Here is a 24301-nt window from a genome sequence, read left to right as displayed (position 1 = left end):
GCAGGACTCTAATCCTGATTACATGCTTGCTCTCCCATATGTTTAAGGAAGACACTCACAGGTTTGGCCCCTGAAGTAAATCAAGATTTGTGTAGACCAATTTTTGGTCCTACAATTTTTTGTCACAAACATAAAAAATTATATATGCATGGTCTAATCACTGGGTTAAGTGGATGAGGTTGATCTATCTATTCCAGGCCCCACCCAGGTGCTCTGTGGGGACAGGGGCATCTATACCTTAGAGGCATCTATAACTCTCAATTACCATGGCTAGGGACTAGTTTAGCCTGACCTATGTCTGGCCAACGAAACCTGAGGAGAATTCTGCTGAATGAAAGGTCCCCAATAAAAAAAAAAAAAGCACACAGGAAGAAACCTCTCTTCCCCCCTGGCTTGGTCATGCCTACATGTGTCTAGACCTATAACAATCTGTAGCTGGTTTATTTTTAAGATTTTATTTATTTATTCATGAGAGACACAGAGAGAGAGAGGCAGAGACATAGGCAGAGGGAGGAGCAGGCTCCCCACATGGAGACTGATGCAGGATTTGACCCCAGGACTCTGGGACCATGCCCTGAGCCAAAGGCAGACACTCAACCACTGAGCCACCCAGGTGCCTCACCTGTAGCTGTTTTAAAACATGGCCCCCAAATTCTTTGACATTCTTCCCATTGAGAAGTAGAGTCTGTGTCTCCTCTTCTTGAATCTGAGATCTAGTGACTGATATGGCAAAAATGACTCTGCCAGTTTCTGGGCAAACATATTAAGAAATGGGAAACTTCTACTGCATGTCTCTTAAAACAGTCATTCCTAAGACCTAGCTGCCATGCTGTGAGGAAGGCAACAAAAGGACCATATGGAAAAGACCCAAGGCCTTCAGCCCTCAGCCCCAGCTAAGCAACCGAAAGGAAACACAGTACCACAAACTGCCAGCCATGTGAGTGATCCATCTTGGAAGTCTTCAAACTGTTCTAGGTGATGCCACGTGGGACAGAGATAAGCTGACTCTGCTGAGATTCACCTAAATTACAAGTGCGTGAGCAAAAGAAAGGCCTGTTGTTATTTTAAGTCACTACGTTTTGTGGCGGTTTACTATGAGCAATATATTACAAATACACTGTCCTCTTGCAATCACAAGGGGAAATGTACAATGATAGAAAATGCCGAAGTCCTTGATGATGCTATTGCATCAGTAAACTAGCCAACCACGGGATCATTCTGCCTCTGAATTTATTATAGGAGGTGGTAAATATATCTATATCTATACATATAAAACATGTATTTTTAGTTTTTATGTTTATTTTTTTAAGCAACTTTAAATTAGGACTTCTATCATTTGTAGTTGCGATGTCTTCAATGATACTCTCCGCCTTTTCATTTGTAAAAAACGAGATTAATACAACTGCCCTGCTCTTTAGGTTTCATCATTCACTGAATATATACTGAGAATCCATACGTGCCAAACTGGGCATGCACAAATGAGTAAGACAAAAACCCATGGCTACACCAGTAGATCATGCCTAACCACTCTCCTCACCCCCAACAAAAACTAATAAACATTCACTGAGGAAGCATGAAGAAGACAGATAAATGGAAAGAAGAAAAAAAAACCCATAACCTCAGTATCCCAAGACAACTAATTGACATTTCAGTGTATTTCCTTTGAGACTCCTTTTGAAGTTTTCTATTTTGTGTATGTGTGTGCCTATGTGCATGTGAGTGAATGTGTGTACATACAAAAAGCTGAGAAGAGGGATCCCTGGGTGGCGCAGCGGTTTAGCGCCTGCCTTTGGCCCAGGGCGCGATCCTGGAGACCCGGGATCGAATCCCACGTCGGGCTCCCGGTGCATGGAGCCTGCTTCTCCCTCTGCCTATGTCTCCGCCTCTCTCTCTCTCTGTGACTATCATAAATAAATAAAAGTTAACAAAAAAATTTAAAAAAAAGATTTACAAAAAGCTGAGAAGATGCTGTGGCAGAAACTTCTAAACTTATATAAAGCACTACACACACACATAAAGCACTACACACACACACACACACACACACACACACACACACAAAGCTATCTATCCTTCAACATCCCTCCCCGTGCCTCTAAGAAGGTACAAATTAAAATTATTATCTTTAGACTAGTTCATAAAACACAGCTGGTCCTGGAAATAGGTGATATGTTAAGTTTTTTTTGTGAAGCTAGACAATGTGTCTGGCCAAGGTACATCTCTGGGAAGTGCCCTAGTGAAAATGAAGGCAATTATGTCTGGTTACCAAGCTCAAAGAACTGTATTATAAAATTAGACCAGTGAATCCTAGCCTCTTCAGCCCTTCCCCAAATATGGCAGAAATAAAACAGTAGGGATGAGTTATTAAGAATGCTTTCCAAGGAATCCAAGACACAATAAATACCTCTGAAATCACTAACTGAAACATCCTATGCTAACCACCACCTTCTACCCATTCAGTACCCTTGTCTAAGAACTACTACAACTGTTTTTTTTATGTACTTTATATAGCTTTCAAATCAAATGAACCCTTTTATTTCCCCCCATCCAGCTAAGAATCCTTGATGAACAACTTCATTCACGGTCTTGCACAAACCTCAAACACACAGTCTCTGACAGAACTTGTACCCCGGAGGGATCTAGCTATCTTTTCCACAGCTGTATGTGCCTGGCCCACTGTGGTTCAAATTACTACCTCTATTCAGATGACTACTTTCAGGTAGCAGAGCCCGAGGCAAGCATTTGGATGCAGGTGGTTCATCTAGGATGTAAGCCTAGGAAAGAAAGGGAAGGAGTGAAGGCAGCAGGGCTAAGAACCACTATGTTAAGCTGGTTACCACTGTGGCAAGTAGAGTTCAGTGTCTCTAAGGATCCACAGAGGATTGTACAGTTTGGACCCCAAATTATCCATCTTAAGGACAGAGGCTGAGGTTATATCCATTGACTACCATCTCCTTTGGTTTGCAGGTGCCCCCACAAGTGTTCCCCCATACTTCTCATCTATACTTGAGCTGCATTATCTGGCATAGGAGAAAACCTTAAGCAGAAAAAAGAGAAATATTACCGTGTGTGCTGGGACTTGTAGTTGATGTGCGATGCTGGCACCGCATGTGGAATTCTTCACCACAGCTGCACTAAAATCCAGAGGGCCACGGAAAAGTGGCTAAGAGTATCCAAGAGCCTGCTATAGGCCCCAAATGTAGCTTTCCAGGCTATACATCCATTCTTGCTTGCAAACTAAACCTTCAAACTCTATAATGATTCCCCATAGACACTTCCAACTCAAAATGACAAACCAAGAGGAGGAGGATGCATACCCATGGAGTTAAACCCTTTAATAACATTTGCTGATGGCAGTAGCACGGGGCTCCCTCAACGGTGAGTGGGCTTGCCAGTGGATGAGGCTACGAGGGCACTTGTTAGGCCTTAGAACACAAGCATCCACAATTCTTCCTGAATTGGGACACATCATCAATTAGATTGTCCCACCCTTAAAGAAGTGGTAGAGCTCAAGGTCTGGCACTGCCCTCTCTATAGATTGTGAGGTAATGGTCATTGGCCTTGTTACTTGGTAGCTCCAGGACACAGGCTATCAAGTCACTGATATACATGCAAAGTGCATAATCTAGCAGAGGTTCAATGGTCTCCCCTACCACAATGTAATAAAACCAGTTTTATTCCCAAGGACATCTTTATTTCAATATTCCTAATCAAATTCCTTTGTTTTCTTTTGAAATGGTTTTTAACATCTGTCTACCCCTTCATAAGTAATAAAATATTTTAACATATATATATATATATGTCACTCATATAACATGATTTTACCTTTTGAAAAATATCTTTTAACTGCTTTGAAACTCAAAATGAGATGCCCAATAGGTTCACCTGTCAGAGCCAGATAAACTGTTGACAGAGAATGGACCTTATATGCACTAAAGCCCAGAAGTGTCTTTTCTCAGCTTTCCTAGCTGAAGCCAAAGTGCCAAGAGAACTGTGTTCACTCTGCCTTCCTCTGTCTTTTAAAAAATTGCCTGTATACTAATGTATTGTTTTGTTTTTGCTCATTTATGGCCATTAAGTTATTCCTCATGGTTGGCAGAAATGAGTGGGAATTTGGTTTTAGGATCTGACCATCTGGAGATCTCTCTACATGGACTCCTGGTTTATAGAGATCTAGTCCCTGTTGGATGAGAGGCAACAGAGAATCTGGTTTGTCAGTCTTTTTGTTTATTAGTCTCTTTTTAAGCTTAAGTCAATTCAAAATTCCCTGCCCTTTGGGAGGAAAACAGCTTTTTGAAATCTGGACTGGCAAGATTTTGTTTCTGTGTTTACTCTCGATCCATGGCTAAAATTGTAAAGTTGAAGCTGTTTCTCTAGAGCTATATGTCTCCATAGCTGTAACGCAGAAATGCCTTCATCTCTGATTGTAACATTTTCCTACCACTGGATGGTATGAATATGTTAGATTTTAAAGTCTCTTTCTTAATTTAAGAAGCTCTGTTCTGACTGGCATATGTAGATAAGGAATTGTTTATATAAACTGAATATAACAAAATTTCCTAAAATACAGAAATTAAATACATTAAATGTGCTAAATTTTTAAAATATATTTTAAGAATTTAAATTTACATGGAATTTATGTAAATCTTTAACAATTTCAACTAGTATGTATTTGGAGTTTAACGAAAATATGCTTTCTCTAATATATTGGTGTGAAATATAGTACAAGCATACCTTTTTATGCTTCTTGGATATATTTTTGCTAAACTTACACAGGTTTATAAACAAATGGGCTAGAATGACCTACTGATGTTTAAGATTACAAAAATACCAATTTATTTTTAAGCAAATTGAATCACTGTTCTGACGAACTTGTATTTCCACAGTAATGAGGTTTTGTAGTATGCCACCTTGAAAAGCACTTCCAAAATCTTTAGATAACTGAAGACCTTTGACCGGTATTGTCAAATAGTTAGTAGACACAGAATGGACACCTAGATCATTTCTAAGTAAAATACTAAAACATTCATTACTAAGTATAATTTCAGTTTATACTTTTGCTTCTTATTTGTATATCCTATAAAGAGGCTATATCTTTGGGTTTGTAGATGGATGTGTTCATTTCTGCCATGATGTGAAATGTGTAAGGGAATCATGTAGCTAAATAAAATCTAGGTTGAGTGTAAATACAAGCTCTATCTAAATTAACAGAAATTCACAATTATCCACCCCCTAGTTTCCTTTGTGAAATATGAGTGCTTAAACGTTTTAAGTAATAAATAGGAATGAGACTATATGGGACTGAAACTTTACCTGGAGTCCCAAGATAATGAGACGTGGTTATTTTTTTAATTAAGTGCCAAAAAGAGAATGTTTCTGTCTGAGGTAAAATCACTTGTTCCAGAACTTCCTATGGCTGCTGTAACAAATTACCACACTTAGTGGCTTAAAACAATACATATCTGTTCTCTTACAGTTCTGGAGGTCAGAAGTGTGAAATCAGTTTCAGTGGGCTAAAATCAAGGAGTCAGTGGGGCCAGGCTCCCTCCAGAGGCCCTGGAGGAGAGAGAATCCCTTTCATGGCCTTTTCTAGCTTCTAGAGCTGGATTCCTTGCATTCCTTGGCTGCTAGCTCTTTCCTCCAGCTTGAAAGCCAGCAATCCTCACATTATCTTCTTCCTCTGTCATCAAACCTCCTCCTGCCTCTCTCTTATAAGGACACTTATGATTATTTTAAAGGCACACCAATGTCATTCACAGGGTTTAGGGATTAGAACCTGAGTATCTTCAGGGTCATTATTCAGGTTCCCACCTCACCTTCTATGTATTCTGTCTGAATAGCAGAGATTCCCTATCTCACCACGGTGACACTTTCTTAGCATTTTATCATGCCTTTGATAATTCCCTTTAAAATAAGACACCTGCATTTGCAAATGTGTTAGTGATTTTTGTATGTTTAAATATTGAATTGTTACTTTATTTAACAAATAGCCAAGCTACAATCATTCATGGACTCAGACACCCACAATCCCATCTTAACTCTCAAATCTCCTGGGAAACTTTTGGATTTTACCTTCCAACACTGATTCCAAAATGAAAACTGAAATAAAACTTAATGACACCTTTTGGACTCCAAACTGCCTTTGAGATTTCCCAGAGGTCCCTAAAAAGCAAAGCAGGTTTGTTCTTTTCTTATAAAAAACTGGGGGAAAAAACAGCTCTATTTGCTATGTTAGTATTGATTAGTTACATAAGAAAAAAATCGAAAGACGTATTCAGCCTTCCACAGATTCAAGTTGGAATAGGGAAAATACTATGAATATCAGTATTTCAGTTCTATGCTGTATGCAGAGTTCCTAGAGATTTGTCAGCACCCTGTCTATTATATGTTTCTGTCAGAGTCCTGCTGGTGCTTTCCCTGGTATTAGGCAACAAGCTGCAGTTCCACATCAGCCGCGTGGACCTCCTGCGCGAGGGTCATTATGCCCATCGCTTAAGCTTGTCCACGCCTGTGTTCCTGGCCAGCATCCTGGAGTACCTGACGGCCAACATCCTGGAGCTGGTGGGCCAGGAGGCCCGCAACAGCCACAAGATGCGCATCACCCCCGAGCACGTGCAGAAGGCCCTGGGCAACAACCAACACCTGAGCCAACTCTTTGAGGAGAACACCTACTGGGGGGGGGGGGTGATGGGATGCCCCAGGCCAGGAAGTGGTCAGTCCCAGGTGGCTGACAGCCTCATCTAGTCTAGTCGCCAGAGCAGCATGCAGATGAGGGGGACCTGCTCCTCCAGGGGCACCAGCCATTAAAGGGTGGAAGCCCAGGGCTGTGCCTCTGACTTGTCTCAGTTTCTGTCATTCTGAGTCGTCAGTGTCTGTGAGACATTCTCTCCCCCACAACCAGCTACTCCCTTTGGAGTAGCCTATGATTTTGAATATTATGGAAACAACAGAGTTTCCTTCCAGCACAGACAAAATTAAAAATTTTCCTTACGTCCAAAATGTATTTGATGCTATCCTCCTGCCAGGACGTCTGGCTATTATTAAAAAAAAAAGTCCAAAGGAATCCACCTTGCTGATGTCTTTGCAAAAACACTGGTCTCTTAGGGGATCCAAAGACCAAACCTCTGTCATGGTCTGGAATACTGCTTCCCCTAGTGACAACCCAAGAGAACCAACTAGGGTAATACAATTGGCCCATGGAAAGGAAAAACAAAATTGGAAATCTAAAGCTGTTGGTGTCACAAAGAAAAGGAACTCAAAAAGGAACTCGATTTGTACCTAATAATAAACTGTCCTGCCAGAAAATTTAAAACTTGTATATCAACTACCATATATGAATTAAATCACTGATTAACTGAAAAAATAACATTCATGAATCAATATTGGTGGGGAAACGCTGACAAGGCCTCAAAAAGCATTTATCTTCCTTGCTCCATATGCCCTAAATTTAACTCAGGGAAACCTATCTGTACTGTCCCAGACAGTTTCATGTGCCCAGTGGACCATTCAGATTTAGCAAATGGATTTCATACAATTGCTTCCATCTACTGGACAGAAGTACATTCTGGTAATGGTTTGCATGTTTTCAGATTGGACTGAAGCTTTCCCACGTAGAGAGGCAACTGCTTCTTCTGTACTTAAATTCCTACTAGAAAAGATTATTTCTGCTTGGGAAATCCCCTTTGAACTTCATAGTGATTGGGGAACCCATTATACTGGTCAAATACGTCGATAAATCTATGCTGCCTGGCCGGTTCGGCAGCTGTGTGTCACTGTGTTATCATCCTCAGTATTCAGGCCTGGTCAAATGTACAAATGGAATTGCTAAACTCAATTAGCTATATCAGTTGAAATCTTCCAAATACCCAGGGCAAAAGCATTATCACTGGCTCTTCTAAACCTTAGATCCATTCTCTTTAAGATACATAAACTTTTGTCTTTTGAAATAATTATAGAATGACCAATGTGCTCAGCTTCCATTTCTTTTGACCCACAGCTAATAAGGGGTTGGCAGGGGGATGTACTTCAGTTTTGCAAAGGCCTGATTAAGTCCGTAGAAAATAATTATCTCTGGTAGAACAATCTTTCCATAGTGAGCACCTGGGAAATGACAGCATCAAACATCACACCTTAGAGTCTGAATAGTTCATCTATTGGAAAAGACATCTCCAAACAGACTCCCTTCAACCTTACTGGAAATGCTCCTACCAGGGGTGTTATTAACTAACCTCTGAGCAACCAAACCTCAAGGAATAGATTCTTGGATTCATGTGTCTCATGAAAAAAAGCCCCAAATCTGAATGGACTGGCATACCACCTGGTGATCAAACAATGAAAATTTCTAGAAACTGAAGCAGATGGCATCAGAAATAGCATACCCAAGATGCAAGGATTAGACCTGTATTAAGTTTTTTTTTTTCCTCTTCTTATTCTGTGTTTAATCTTGTCATTCAGGACTTCAATGGTTTCTTCCCTAGTTTCCCTACTATCCTTTATTTTAGCTTTAACATATCCTTTTAGCTTCACTTTACAAAAACTCTCACATTCTGCTAAACTTACTGATTTCCGGATTTGTGCCAGAGTAGATGATACTCATGATGATGAAACTGAATTGGTGGCCTGGCCACTGTCTTTTGAAGGATGGCAAAACCTACCTGGCAAAGGTGTAGGATTTTCCTTTGGTACCTTTGAAATCATCCTTCTGGTAAGCTGGCAGAAAATATTATGGTTTCCCATTGAGTACCCTCCATTCATAAAGGGATACTCTCACTCAGGTCTGGATTCTTACCCAAAATCTTTCTTTCAAAAGCAACGATGGAGGGACGCCTGGGTGGCTCAGCAGTTTAGCGCCTACCTTCGGCCCAGGACATGGGCCGGACTCCTGTGCAGTCCGGGGACCGAGTCCCACATCGGGCTCCCTGCATGGAACCTGCTTCTCCCTCTGCCTATGTCTCTGCCTGTCTCTCTCTCTCTCTCTCTCTCTCATAAATAAATAAATAAATAAATAAATAAATAAATAAATAAATAAATAAATAAAATCTTTAAAAAAAGCAACTATGGGAATGGCAAAACTCTAGGGTATCTCCCAGTAAATATTTGTTAACTATATTATTTTATATGACCTAGATGGACATGAATTCACTCCCTGCTGGAATCCAGACAATTATATAATCTTCCCTATTAATGTATCTCTATTGTGGGGCAATAAAAATGCAGTAAGAAGGGGAAGTGGGAAGCTAATGTGCTCCCACTCAATGGTACTTCACTGGAGACTGACCAAGTATCTGGTAAAAGATGGAAACTTAATTCAACTTACTTTTTTCCTAGAGATCTTCCAGACCTCAACCAAAATCTTATTTATACTAGATAAGCTCATTTGTTACTTCAGATCTATAGAAATTTCACATAACCATTCCCATAATGCTAGTAAAATAGATTATCATGTGCTCTGTATAAAACAACAACAACAACAATTTGCAATCTTTCTATAGTCATGTCCACCACCCTTAATGCTTCTGTCCAAACTTTTGCTATCAACAGACCCAAACAACCTTGTAGAAGTAGTTCTACAAAACCTCCTCACTGCTTAGCAGGGGGAACCTGCATCCTACTTGGAGAAGAAAGTTGTCTTTATGTCAGTAAATCAGAGAAAATAACACAAGAACTAAAAACAATGAAGGACAATATCAAGCTGCTGGCTGAAGCTGGCCAAGCTCCTGGAACTTCAGGACATTTTTTGATCTATTAAACACAGGCAGTTAGGGAAGCTGATTGAGAAGTGCATTTCAATCACTCACTATCATTGGGCTTTTTGTCTTTGATTTAATCTTTTTAAATAAATTTCTACTGTTTCGTATTAATAAGCAAATGTCTTCTTCCCAAATATATGTATAAAATAAAATTCTTCTCCTTTCAAAAGCTTTTCCTGAAACTAAAATAACTATGGAAACTAAACCATCCACCTTAAAGGGCTGGACCAGAGATTATTCATTTTTTAATCTTCTTATTGTTCAAATGAGGCCATTATCATTTCCCTCCTCCATGGGACAAGACACCTGAGGATGGGGTCCTCCTCAGCTCTGTGAGGAAAGACAACTGAGAATGGTCCTCAGCTCCATGGGAAAAGACACCTGAGGACAACCCTCCTTAGCTCTGCGGGACATACAGTACAATCCACCTATAAAGAACTATACTTTTAAGAAAAATTAATATACATACACCTGAAGGATATAACTGATCAGCAATGTTTTCTGTGAAAGATCTTGATCAAAAAGGATGTGAAGGAACTTCAATCTAAACCAGAACCCAAGGATATGAAATGGAAAATCTCACTCCTGTGCCCTAAGGAAAACAAAACTTAAGGACTGAGAGACTGCCTTCCTGTAAATGTCTGCATTTACCAAGAAACTGATAATATTGGAATCTTCTTAACGGGGTCGCATCATATCAACCTTGGAAAGTTTTGCTTATGGTTTCCCAGAGGCATAAACAAGAAATGACCAAGGTTGGCTGGTCTCACAGAATGAGCTGAATTGAGCTTTGTTTGTAGGACTGGATTGGTTTTGGCTGCTTGGGGAATTTTTAAAGCTGGTCTCTACTTGTTTTGATTTTAACAGACTCCAGCTGAACTCTCCCCGCTTTACCTTCCCTGCCGAAAAATCCAGCCTACCCCAGACTTTTGGCGGACTTGTCTGTAGCTAGCTATACTCTATGAGTCCCAAATTACAATTCCTCTGCTATTCTTAAACTCATCTCTTTTCATGATTTTAACCCTGCCTCTTCATTTAGATCAACAAAGACAATCTTCAATTTCAAAAACTTGAGGGGAATAAAAACTGGATCTACCTGTCAAAATCAAAGAGGCTGTCACCACATATGGTCTCTTGCTATGCCCCTGTCACATGGAAAAACAATGACCTAGGAAAGGGGTAGAGTGGCATGCAGAGGACTCAACTTGGTCAAGGCCCATTCCAGTTACAAGTCCTTAGAGAACAAGGATGCTGCTACATTTATTGAGTACCTACGGTCTGCCTGGGGCTGTAGGAGGCATTTCACATAAATGTTAATGTACCGAGGTTCAAGACCTCAACTTAAGGTCCTGATATATCTTAAGAATCAGTCACTCTGAGGTAACCTGAATAAGTTGTGATGTGCAAATACTCGATCCTGCCATAAATAAGCCATTTTACCAGCTAGCCTAGATGGTAAAATCTAACCTTGGCAGAAGGAAGATAATACTGAGGGAGGCAAGATTAATTAAGAGTGATTATTTTTTATAATTCCAATTCCCGTGTTACCTTAAATGTGCATTTTTTTTCAACTTAAGGCTTTTAACTCATTTTTGCTTATCTATATAGTAAAACTTACCAAGATATCTGGTTTTCATTTGCCTATAACATTAATATTTGGGAGGAGTTATTTCCTCTTCTCATATAAAGGTTTTCACTTGTGTCTTAGGCATGTAGAAGTTTTTTAAAAAATCTGGCTTAACCAAAACCTGCCCTCAATTTGATGATGTGAGAACAATCCAAAGGTTAGAGAACTGTGTTCATTTAAGAGCCGAGCTCCCTATTAGAACTTTAAGAAGGGATCCCTGGGTGGCGCAGCGGTTTGGCACCTGTCTTTGGCCTAGGGTGCAATCCTGGAGACCCGGGATTGAATCCCGCGTCGGGCTCCCGGTGCATGGAGCTGCTCCTCCCTCTGCCTGTGTCTCTGCCTCTCTCTCTCTCTGTGTGTGACTATCATAAATAAATAAAAATTAAAAAAAAAAAAGAACTTTAAGAAGACAGGAGAGTGCTCTTGATTCCAGAACCTGACAATCAAGGGTCTCAGCTGGTTTAGAACTATCACTGAATGACAGAGGCAAAATCCAAAGAAGTCCAGCTTCTGACAAGTGTATTTTCAGCCAACAGCAAGCTGTTTTTTTTTTTTCAAAATGGTTACAGCAATGAATTTCCAGAACTCTCCCATTCCCAATAGAGAGTCAGAGTTTCCTCCCCTCCCTTTCCTTTGAACCTCTATGGGATTCCTGACTGCTTCAACAAAGAAAATCCAGCAGAATGTCACATGACTTCTGAGTTGGACCACATAGGTGATACTCTTCCACCTGCCAGTTCATTCCTCCCAGAACACTGACTGCCCTTGAAAGCAGCCACCATGCTGGAAGGAAGCCCAAACTGCCCACATAGAGAGATGAAATGGGGAAGATTAGAGGCCCTCAGCAACAGCCAGCATCAGCCATAAGTAATGTGAGAGAATGAGCCTTCAGTGGATCCTAGCCCCTCATTTGTGAGCCACCCCAGCTGATGTACAGTGAAGCACAAGTGAGCCCTTCTGGGCTACCCTGCACAAACTGCAGATTCATAAACAAAATGAACACTTATTATTTTAACTAAGTTTTGAGCTTAGTTAACTGGAACACAGACTCAGAACCGAATGCACGTATGAATTTCACACTTTGACCCCTGACTGCAGGCAGAAATGAAAAATATACATACATCTTCCGACAGTAACATCCTGCTGCAAGGTGCTTATATACAGTTGCAGAGTCAGCTGAGGAGCTGAGCCCAGGAAGGCCTGGATCACCGATGCCCGGCTGAACGCAGACCTGTGCGTGAACAGCTTGCCTTCTGCCTGGCCCACTTCCTTCTCAATTTCTTCTGAAAAGCCATTTTTTGGTATCTGTCGCTTCTTGGTGATGCTGACATAAGGCTCTTCGATGTGGCCTGATTGACAATAGATGCAGAAGACTTCAAAACACCTGGAAACAAATCAGCAAGTCATGATAATCAGAGGCAGACAGGATTCTGTCTTTTCTCAGTTACCTTGTTTACACTTACTTAGCCTGATTCTCAAAGCTTTGACTTGGCTACTCTGGACTATAGCCCCTTCTCTCAAATTATCCACTGCAAGGAGTTCTGAGCATGCAGTCAGCCCTCTTGCGGCCCTCTGGCAGGTCGACTTTAAATGAGTGTGAACCTAATTGAGAGATGACATCAGAGGCCACTGAAGAAGGAAACCAAGTAGGGAATGGGAAGTGGTTCAGGCTCCAGAGCCACAGAAGAATGTTCAATTTCCTTTCATGACACTTAGCATCTGTGCAACCCTGGACAAGTCCTTTAACCCTTGAACCGTTTCCCTCAATTATAAAGCAGAGATAATATCCACTGTGCCACACTGTTATGAAAATAATACAGCATATTGGTGCATATGCTTATGTGCGTATACATATATATTTTCCTCCCACATCCACTAGATGCCCTGTATCACCTCAGTTAAAGCAGCAGCTATGGTTGGAAGATCCCCTAGCACAGAGCAGCATGCCATCTAGCACTCTCCTAAAAGACCACAATATACTACTTAGCCCTCGGTTCTCATAAGCCCTTATGGGATATGACTAAAGTCAATCCTGTCTGGAGGTCAGCTATGCCTTATTTATGGAATAAGCCTACCCTAAGGATGGAGCCTTAACTAGTCACATTTCTAGACTGACCGAGTACCTGACTTTTAAAATTAGATTTTCTTCTCTAGGTAATGATATGGATAGCAAAGAGAGGAAGAGTACCGATGTGCGTGATTTACTTTGAAGCGCACATGCAATACACATGGATTGAGGGATCAATTGAGGGAGGAATAGGCGTGTGAAACAAAATGCTAACTGTAGAACCTAGGTGGTGAGTACTTGGGTGTTCACTGTACAATTCTTTCATGTTGTCTTCTGTATGTTTAAAATTTTTTCATAATAAAATGTTGGGGAAAAATGGGTTTTCCTTCAAATAAGAAAAATGCTCATGGCCTTACATTTAAAAATTGTTAAAGGACTTTTTTTTCTCCCAACATGCAATTCTATAACAACTTTATAATGCCGCCAGAAGGTTTTATGGCTTCACTTATTTTATTGAAAGTTGTTAACTTTGTACTCTCACCCAAGGCAACAATGGCAACAAGAACACATTTATAATTTTAAATAATAAAATAAAACTTGATGTAAGAAAGGAAATGCAAGAGTATGAAGTGGACATATTTTGTGACTGTTGTCTTTGTTCATTTATTCCTGGAAGAAGGTACATAGCAGTGTGTGTGTGTGTCTCTGTTCATTTATTCCTGGAAGAAGGTACATAGCAGTGTGTGTGTGTGTGTGTGTGTGTGTGTGTTAGAGAGAGAGAGAGAGAGAGAAGGTGGGGGAGACAGGTTTGTCTGCTACATTTTGTCCAATGGGGTCACAGACACTTTAATATAGTACATAAAAACAGGTAAAATGGCCTGGGCCAATTTGTTCAACTGAAAATAATGAAGTACAGGTTATGAGTTCAAGTTCAACTAATCCAAGTGAATTTTCTCTGAGGAAAAAAACCTCCAATCTATAAGAACTATTTGAGGCCCAGCAACTTCATACAACATAGACTAGAAGACAGAGTAAATAAATCAAAAAACATATATTCAATGGAATATTACCCAGTCTTAAAATTGATAGTATAGACTTACATCTACTAATACATAAAAATGTTTATTTGGTAAGTGAAAGGAGTAAATTAGAATATAATATACATAGAAAATTCCATTTTTTGTAAAAATAATTATGTATATGAAAACATATAAATCACACATAAACACTGGAATGCTTGATTTGGCTCACACTGATTCAAGAGACTGTTAAACAGTTAAGAATCATGTGAGCCAGTTGTTAAAAAACTGGTAACTTGAAATAGGCCATGATAGGAATATTTACATTACAGAAACCAGCAAACACCACAATTCAGGGATCCCCCCTCAAGAGATAGTTTAGCAGTTACTGCAATAAAAATATGAGTAAAAATACACAATAAAATGGTGAAAACTGTTCTCTCTAGGCAGTCGAATTAGAGGTTTTTTATTTTTTAATTATGTGTACCTGTTTTCTGTTCTTTCAACAACAAATATGTTTTACGTGAATAATCAAATCAGGCTTAGAATGTTTAAAGGCTAAACAATCAACCAAACACCAGCACGTCCGTGTTTCCAATACGGACCATAGATGCTTCCAGAATGGCTTTTCACAGAGGTGGCCTTGAAGCCCAAGTGGGACACCTTCGTAATCCACTATTTTTCCCAATTAATACATTTATCTCAGCACAGAGTTTTACACATAGTAGGTGTTTAGTAAGTTTGTGTATGGTCCTAAGACTTCCACTACTTGCCACTACTGGTTAAGAAAACTGGTAAGAAACAAACTACCATTCTTCTTGGAATTCTGCAAGACTCATCCAATTACTCCAAATGTGGGGTTTTTTTAAATTTCTTTCTCTTTCTCTCTTTCTTTTCTTTTTTTGCTTGAGAGATGGTCTAAATATAGCCGTAAATTAAATATTTTTATCAAAGTCATTCAAGGCTGTTTTTCAGTATCATGCAGGCCAAGCATTGGCGACTATCTTCTGTATTTACAAAGAGTAAATATTTTAGGCTTTGCAGGTCACAGTCTGTATTGCAACGACTCAGTTCTGCCACTGCAGTGCAAAAGCAGCCATATGTAATACATTAAATGAATGAGCATGGCTGTGTTCCAATAAAACTTTATTTACAAAAATAGGTAGTGGGGGAATTTGGCCTGTGAGGCATGGTCTGCCAACCCATGATGTACAAAATCAGCAGGCTGATCCTTTTTTTTTTTTTTTTCACTTTGCCCCATTTTCAAGTGTCACAGTGGAAGGAGTTTTATTCCTTATCCGAAACCATGCTTGTTAGTGTCTGCACAAATAACCCATGGTACCAGAGACCCTCTAAAGCAGTTAATAAAAACACATTTTCAAAAGAAATACTGACTATAATCTCCTATACACCATGTTATCTTCATGTGACACAACATGCTCGATGAGGCTATACAAGAACTAAACTGGTTAAATAGAAAGTGCCAAGTGCCCTTTGAAAAGCCACTTGCATAATCTCCCTGAACCTCAATTTCTCCACTGTCACAAAAAAGAAAATGACAGGTCACAGGGTTTTATAGTAGATGGAACTAGATACTGTACGTAAAAGCACTTTGCAAACAAAGAAAAAAAAGCTCTTCAAATTTAGGCTGTTATTAAAGTCTTTTGAAAGCTTATTATACAAAGAAATACTATGATAAATCATTTTGCAATGTTCTATAAAAAATTACTAGTACTTCTTAGCTTTCATTTTAATAAACCCAGATTTTCCTCATGATACCAGTAAAATAAAAATGGAGGGAAATCCCTTGAACTTGAAACTCATTTATATTTATCCCTTCTCCCAATTAATTAATAAAATTAACATGATTGCGAAACAACGATAAATAGATTTTGTCGTTGTTAAGAGTTGTTTTCCCCTCTCTGGTTTGCCAGAATATCTATTATCGTTCACAATAAGATCATCCTTAAAACCAAAAAATAAATTCAAGATATTATTCAATGATCAATCATTCAAACCTAACCTTAATAAGGAAACAACCACACAAACCACAACTCGTTTTATTTTTTATTTTTTTAAAGATTTTATTTATTTATTCACAAGAGACACAGAGAAAGAGGCAGAGACAGGCAGAGTGAGAAGCAGACTCCATGCAGGGAACCTGAGCAAGACTCGATCCCAGGACCCCAGGATCATGACCTGAGCCAAAGGCAGGTGCTCAATCACTGAGCCACCCAGGCATCTTCCAGTTTCAAATAGAAGACCGATAAATGAAATACGATGCTCTCCCAGTGCTTCCCTTAAGGAAAGAAGGAACAGGGCCTAGTTTTTAATATTTAGCCCATAATCATTACAGTGTAATGCAGTGAAGATTTGAGTAAACTCAAAAACAGCATCTCACCTAAAAAGAACATGAGTTTGGCTAGTTAGTACCCACCAAAAATAAATTCAGCTACATTTTCCAAAAACAATTTCGAAATATTAGTGAGTCAAATAAGAAGGGGAAAGAAACATACCATGACTCTCCTTTGTTTGGGGGAAATAATTTTGATCTTTAAGTAAAGCTGCTATCTTGGAGTTAAAAGAGACTCAAACTGTCAGGAGGGAAAACTTCCAATAAGATACTAAGTCATGTGACTACATAACAGCAAATTGCTTTTCTCTTAATCTGGAAGCTAAGAGGTTTGGGTTCACGTTTTGTGTACCTCAGCTCTAAGATCATGGGTGAAGTATCTCCTTGAAATAAATCAGGCGCAGGGGCACCTGGGTGGTTCAGTGGTTGATAGTCTGCCTTTGGCTCAGGATGTGATCCTGGGGTCCTGGGATTGAATCCCAGCATCGGGCTCCCCGTGGGGAGCCTGCTTCTTCCTCTGCCTATGTCTCTGCCTCTCTCTTAGTGTCTCTTGTGAATAAATAAAATCTTTAAAAAAAAAAAAAAAGAAAGAAAGAAATCAGCTGCATTAGAATAAAAGAGTCCTGCTGACAGTAGGGGATGATTTGTTGACTTATTTTTTATGTTTCATTTTTCCCCAAAAAAGACAATGACCCATTCAGAATTTTCTGCAAGTAGGTCTTTCTATGGTATTGAAACCTTTTATATAGCTGAGAAGTTATCTCTTCAAAGTGCCAAATTTTTTTTAAAGAAAGTTAAAATGTTTTTATTATAAAAACTGAAAGATGAAAAAAAAACTGAAAGATGTAGAGAAGTATATAATAAAGGGGAAAATGATGTACTTTTCTATATTTTCCAGGACAAAATTAAAACTGCCCATAACTCTGTCATCCAGAAATTACCACTCTCTACAACTTGGTATACTTCCTTGAGCTCAAGTTTATATGTGCCATCCTATTTTTATACCTATCATGTAATTAGCTTTGTCTTGGATAACTCTCAGTATTTAGAAATATTTCAAATGGCAGTAATGATAGAGATCACTCACTTGGATGGCTATTGAAGTCGTTATCTGAACTCTGTTTTCGTTTTTTGTTTTTGTTTTTTTAACTGAACTCAATTTCTAAGAAGCTTTGTGAACATCGTCTGGGGTATCATTTTCCTCATCTATAAAGTGGGAACAGTGACATCTACTTCATGGTGAGGATTTAGTGTCCTGAGGGATCTAAGCACCTACCAAACCATCTAGCGCAAGCTGCGTTGAGAATTGTCAGTTCCCTTTTACCTGTTACTTCATTTAAACATCTTAAGAGGGCTGCCTGGGTGGCTCAGCAGTTTAGCGCCGCCTTCAGCCCAGGGCGTGATCATGGAGACCCAGGATCCAGTCCCACGTCAAGCTCCCTGCATGGAGCTTGCTTCTCCCTCTGCCTGTGTCTCTGCCTCTCTCTCTCTCTCTGTTTCTCTCATGAATAAATAAATAAAATATTTTAAAAAATAGAGCATGGGTGCTCCAATTAAACATCATAAGCAAGGAGTTTTCTTCTCAAGGTTAATAAACGATCAGTGCCTTGCCCAAAGTCAGATCACACTGATTTTACTGAGCGGGATTACATTCAGGATGCTGTGGCCTACTTGGCCAGGGAGGACTACCTCCCCACTAAATAGCTCCAAGTTGCACCTTTGAAAATCCCTCTCTCGCTCCTTGTTTTCCCTAACTCTTCTCTTGCTCTTAGATGTCAGTAGCAACATTTAAGTTCCGCCAGTATACCTGTTTTTCTTCCTTTCTAGCACTCTGTGGCTTCTGGAGCCTGGGAGACTTGTTCACCAAGTTTGTCCTGACTGTGAACTACAGGTCAATATTCTGAGCGTCAGCTGGGATAGCTGTGTTTAATATGAAGTGCCAAGTTTCAGAATAGTGCTCTCTAAAATCTATCTTGCTACTGGACTTTTTTGTCTATGTGTGTGTTGGGGCAGGGAAAATACTGCCTGGTAGGGAAAGATCCTGGCTAGTTGAATTTTCTGGCAGCTGAGCTCTAGCCTTTCTATCTCTCCCAATTTGTCTATCACCTGTGTCTAAATTTAATATTATAAATTGCTTTCTAATATAGATAAAAATCCTTTGTTTTGGTTTCCCTACAGAGTTGAAAGCTGTCAAAATAACACATTTTAAACTCTCTCCACGGCCCTTAGATAAGCCAGTCTACTTCACTACCATGCATTCTACTAGCTTTGTGTTAATTGAAATTAATTTCTAGAAATGTCACTAATGTTTTTTTTTTTTTTTTCTTAACGAATTGCAAGTTTCTATCTTAATGGCACACTGTGTTGCAGCTTCAGTGACTACGTTTGTAAGTTAGGCAGGGCCGGAAGGCATTTCTACAACCCTGTTTCCACACCAAGAGAATGATGCGTGGATTTCTAGAGCTCAGTATGAGAATTTAAATAAATTAATATTTGTAAAGCGCTCAGAACAGTGCCGGGCACCCAGAAAACTCCACGTGTTTGATAAATTTAAGAATCTGCACACGCTTTTGCTCTAAAGGCGACTGAGCCCCCACACACCTCAGGGTTTGTCACGACACAAGCCAATCCTGCCAGAGCCCACCTGACCCCAGGAAGGCCTTTTGTTTTGTGAGGTCGAACTGTATGCAACTGCCCTTTCTGCTGGTCAAGTTCAGTCGCATATTGGCAGTTTCATATGCGAGGACCTAAGGGGAACGCGATCCGCCCCGGCTTTATTCCCATTCTCCCCGGATTCTGTCGCATTCGCGTGACAGGAACGGTGGGGCCGAGGAGCAGGGCGGGCCGGCCTGGGCCCGGCACCCGGTGCAGCCACCCGCCCCTCCCGGAAGGCCGCCCCCTCGGCCGGGGCAGGGGGAGGGGGCTCCGGGGGCCCCGCACGCACCTGAAGAGCGGCCCGAGTTGCAGCAGGTGCAGCAGCAGCACGAGCGGGCGGTCGCGGCTGAAGTCCCGGTGCACGAAGAGGAGCGTGAGCTGCACTAGCGCGCAGGGCAGCAGCGAGAAAAGCAGCGTCAGCGCCTGCCACATGCCATCCCCGCCCGAGCGGTAGGTGCTGCTCAGGTACAGCGCCGCCGTCGTCTCGGCCACGAACAGGAACACGGACGCCAGCACGGAGCCCGGGAATTTCATCTCCGCGCGTCAGCGGCGCGTACCGGCGGCAGACGCTGTGGCGGCGGCGGCGGCGGCGGCGGCGGCGGCGGCGGCCCGAGGGGCTCCCGGCATGCCCGGCCCCCGACTGCTCCCGCGCTCTGCGCTGCCCGCCGAGGGCATGGGGCGGCCCGCAGGCCGGGGCGCCGGAGCTGGGCCTGGGGGCACCCGGCCTGGCTGGGGTGGGGCGGGGAGCGCGGCCCCGCCGAGACACGCCCACGCGCACCGTGCGCCGCCCGCGCGCAACCCCGCCGCGGGCGTCTCTGCGGCGACGGTCCTCTGGCGGGCCGCGAACCTGCGCCTGCGACTGCTTGCGCCGCAGCCCCAACGGCTGCGGCGGGCCCCGCTGGCCCCGCGCTCAGCTTCTGGGTCCTAGAGCCCTTTGCCCGCGCTCGCGTTCACGTTCCTTTGAAAAACTGCCACCGCTGGGGCCCAGAATCCGGGTCTGGACGCCTTTCCATTCCCGTCTCTATTCTGCGAGCCTAGAGAACGCTTAATTCCTCAAAGGACCGACATTTCCGGTCATTTAAAAATAACCAGACCACACAGATGCTTTTCAAAGTACGAGTGTGAAGTCCTGTACCCGGGATTTGCCGTTTCAGGGGGCCAAAGGAGCATGCCCTTCAGTCTTGCAGATACGGGGGTCTAAAACGTTGCTGGCAGTGGGGAAAGAGCCTCAGAGACAATCCTTAGGAGCCAAAGCCGCCTCTCCTGGAAAAACTGCCTACATAATCTATTCCTCTGTAACCGTGACTAGCTTTGCACAGGGTGAAGACCAGGACCTAATAAGGAAACGGCTCTCTAGCCCAAGGCATACCTCTGCTTGCTAGTGTGCCAGCCCCCAGCGCTAACATAATTCCTTTTCTGAACCTGTGACAACCTTGTGAACGTCAGGATGGGCGCAGCCCACCCTTGTCCCTCAGAGTTTGAGCAAGTCGCTAAATCTCTCTAAAACTCGGGTCCTAACCCGTTCCATAAGGGATTAGACCTTAATAATCCAAGGTCCCTTTCCCTGCAGAAATTAGGTGAATCCATCATTCGTAAGGCATAGCTGTCATTTTTCTATTTGGGAAAATGATGTCAACACAAATAGAATATGAAGGTTCAGAAGAAATCAAGACAGAAATTGTAGAGGGAGAGAACACGAAGGGCTGTTTTTCTTCATTCTAGTGTGGCATGGGAAAATCTATTTACAAGGGCTAAGGGGAGGGTTCAGCCGACAGCTGAGAGGTAGCCCATTCTCTGAAAGGATTACTAATGTCTATTTATAGAACCCAGCAGGCCACCATGTCCTGGATCAAGATACACATACTGTCACAAATACAGACTAAGCAGCAACACTCCACAGAATATTTGTGTAATATTTTATTTGACACAGTCTTAAGCTTTAAAGGAAAAATTAATTTGTAGCTTAGAATTATTGCAGCGCACTCAATATTTAGCATGGGACTTTAAGGCAAAGGATTATCACAGGTTTCATACTGTTGACTGTACATAAATATGGGGGAGGATAAGCCAATAAATAACATTGCTTTAAACACTATAGAGTCCAGTTTATGGTGAATTATATTTTCTACAGTACAAAACCAATACAGAAAACACATTTGGAAAGATCACAGTGTTTAGAACATTGTAACAGCAGTTTTTCAAACAGTAAGGTGCATCTCTAAGCTTCTGACTCAATCTTGCTTCTAAGAACATTGCATTATACCATGCAGCGGCTGTGAGAGCCACGGCCCGCCCCATATGAAGGGGAGGCAACATCAACTGACTATAGCACTTCCCCCTCCAGGAACAACTACAACCAAAGCTAAAATCTCATGAGCATTTGCAAGTTGATCCTTCTCAGTGTGCACACCAGCTAACTTGCCCCCAGTGACCGTGTCTTTATGTATTTTCACTTACCATTTTGTCCTTGAGAATAATGTATACATTCAAGCCAAAGATTGCTCTTTCCCTGTAATACCTAAATGGATTTTGACTGAAGATCAATTTATTGTCACGTATTACATTATATTTTCCTAGGACTGAAATACTCACTTTTTAAAATATTATGTACATAATAATAGACTTATAGAAAGTGGTTTTTTGGTATAATATCTAACATACCAGAATACTTGAGAATTTGGTTTCATTATAAAATACAGTACTACAACATTTTGTGATATAGTAAAATATCTGACAGAATGTTCTGCTCTAAATTTAGACCTAACTGCTAACGATATGTCTTTGAACCTGCCTCAAAATACCCCTAAAGAAATACAATAATATGCAAGAGGTCATAGAACTTGTTTTTTGCAAAAAAGGCATTTTTGAAGAAGCCTCTCATTTTGTTTGCAAGACTTTCAAAATTTTAGTTATATACAACAGATAACTGGTGTTGGATTGAATGCTAGTGGAAATTAGAAGTTTAAAGTAATACCAACTTACGTCTATTATTTGGTGTATTTTTAAAAAATTTATGTTAACTCTGCATTTGTGCTGAGGCAAGTGTATTGCAAAGAGTACAATTTTATTAATAATTTATTGATCAGTTCTTCAAAGTTTAATATTACTTTAAATCATAGTATTCATTTCTAGATACAATTAGGAATAAGCAGTTATATTCTATCGACAGATTATTCTTTTGTATCCCCTAAAATAATAAGGAATTGCAGTAGTTTACTAGAGAATGTGAAGTATACCATTAAGAGGGTGAGCTTTTTTTCTCCAATGATACAATCATATTTCTGTTAAGTATCATGAATTGTGCAAAAAATCTTTTTTGGTGAAGTAAATTCTATTCACTTGGTAAATGCACATTCCAAAACATGTGGTGCTTGACAATTCCCCTTATATGGCTTTGCAAAGTGTTTCCTTAATAATTGAATTCTACAAAATCCATTTTTAAAATGTTTGTTAATTTAGCGCCATTAAATCCATGAGATTAAAATTCAGACTGCCTTTCCAAGGACAGCTCCACTAGATGTTCAAAGTTGGGAAAGCTGTTAACCTTTTTTAGAGAAGGGGCTTCCCTTCGTTATCAGATTCTAAAACCAAACTCTTGTGTTTCAAATGTTCCATTTCTACTCCTGGAGAGTCTACATAAAACCGGCTTTGCATTTTCAAGAGCAAAGGGATTCTGCTGCTAGTCTTCAGAAGACATTTCTAATATTGAAATACTAAAGTCCTAAAAAAAGAGATAAAATTGGTCATTAAAATCAGTCTTCTTATTTGAATACATCCACATTATGAGAACTACTGCAGTCAACTTGGACCAAATTCAGTGACCGAAGTTGATAATTGATAATTGCCACTTAAGCATGGAGAGCAAAACAAAACTAGGGGAGGTGGCATCAGAGGTCCCCACTAAAACAAAGGCAAAAAGGTAATTTGCTAAAGATTGACAGCAGTTACGTATCATTTATAGCTTTTTTAAACTGATTGCTAACATCTACTTTACACACTTTACAAAAACAATACACACTGATGCATGTAAATTAACACCACACACAAAATATAAAAAGAAAGCAACAGCAGGACAGTATTACTCTACTTAGGAGACTGTATTCTGTGTTTACACATTTACACAGTCAGATGTTTCTCCTTTCATCTTTTTAGAGTGCTCATAATTTCTGAAAGCGGGAGATGAAGGTGGGTATTTGGGTACTTTCTGAAGATCCACACCCATGTGCAAGACATTAAAGCCATCTGCTGGTTTCAATTTAGTAGGTGGTTCTAGAACACAAAAATGTATCTTGGCTCTAGGGTGGTTCTGAATAGAAAGAATAAGTAGAGATAGGCTCCAAGAAGAGTGGAGAATGAGGGAAAGATACAAAGTTTTTCTTATGTAGAGACACTTTAGGCAATTTTCAGAATTCTTGTTCCGGAAAGTGTAGTAAAGAATGACCTCAGGTCTCTGTGAGGACAAGATAATTAACAGGGATTAATACCCTAAGACAGAATTGTTGTTCTGATATCTTTATTGGGCCGGGGTGTGGGGAAGAGTATTAAAACTCTTCTGTAGAAAAAACAAATGTTATAAGTATAACATAAACATAGCATGCCAGACTAACCGTGTTTTTATAGTGGCAGCTGGGCAACAGCAACAATCAGGAGGTTGAACCTTACAGACACAACTCAACATCTGCAAACAGGTTCTTTATCCAAGAGGATTTTCTCAGAGTCTGCGATATGTTAATACACTACATACATCTCCAAAAGGGGGCAAAAGAGCAGAACTCGCCTACCTTATGTAATCACAGAATCTATTTTTCCCCAGGGCAGCTCTTGGTACCAGTGTTTGGAATTTGGGGACACACCACAGTACAAAAGAATATGCAGTGTTTTGTTTCCATT

At 40.7% G+C, this 24301-nt stretch overlaps 1 protein-coding gene across 1 annotated transcript in view; it reads right to left on the bottom strand.

Annotated features, from left to right (window-relative positions):
* XK (X-linked Kx blood group antigen, Kell and VPS13A binding protein) overlaps positions 1-20292 on the bottom strand; it is a 43857-nt gene extending 23565 nt beyond the window's left edge. The window contains exons 1-2 of the mRNA XM_026012199.2: positions 19701-20292; positions 12498-12760 (exon numbers count right to left, since the gene is read on the bottom strand). Of these exons, the coding sequence (XP_025867984.1) occupies positions 12498-12760; positions 19701-19945 (508 nt within the window). The 5' untranslated portion in view covers positions 19946-20292. The remainder of the gene's footprint in view (positions 1-12497; positions 12761-19700) is intronic.
* Positions 20293-24301: the final 4009 nt, after the last annotated feature.

Source organism: Vulpes vulpes, chromosome X, assembly GCF_048418805.1.
Source record: "Vulpes vulpes isolate BD-2025 chromosome X, VulVul3, whole genome shotgun sequence".
Taxonomy (NCBI): Eukaryota; Metazoa; Chordata; class Mammalia; order Carnivora; family Canidae; genus Vulpes; species Vulpes vulpes.
This window is presented reverse-complemented; position numbering and strand designations above follow the sequence as displayed.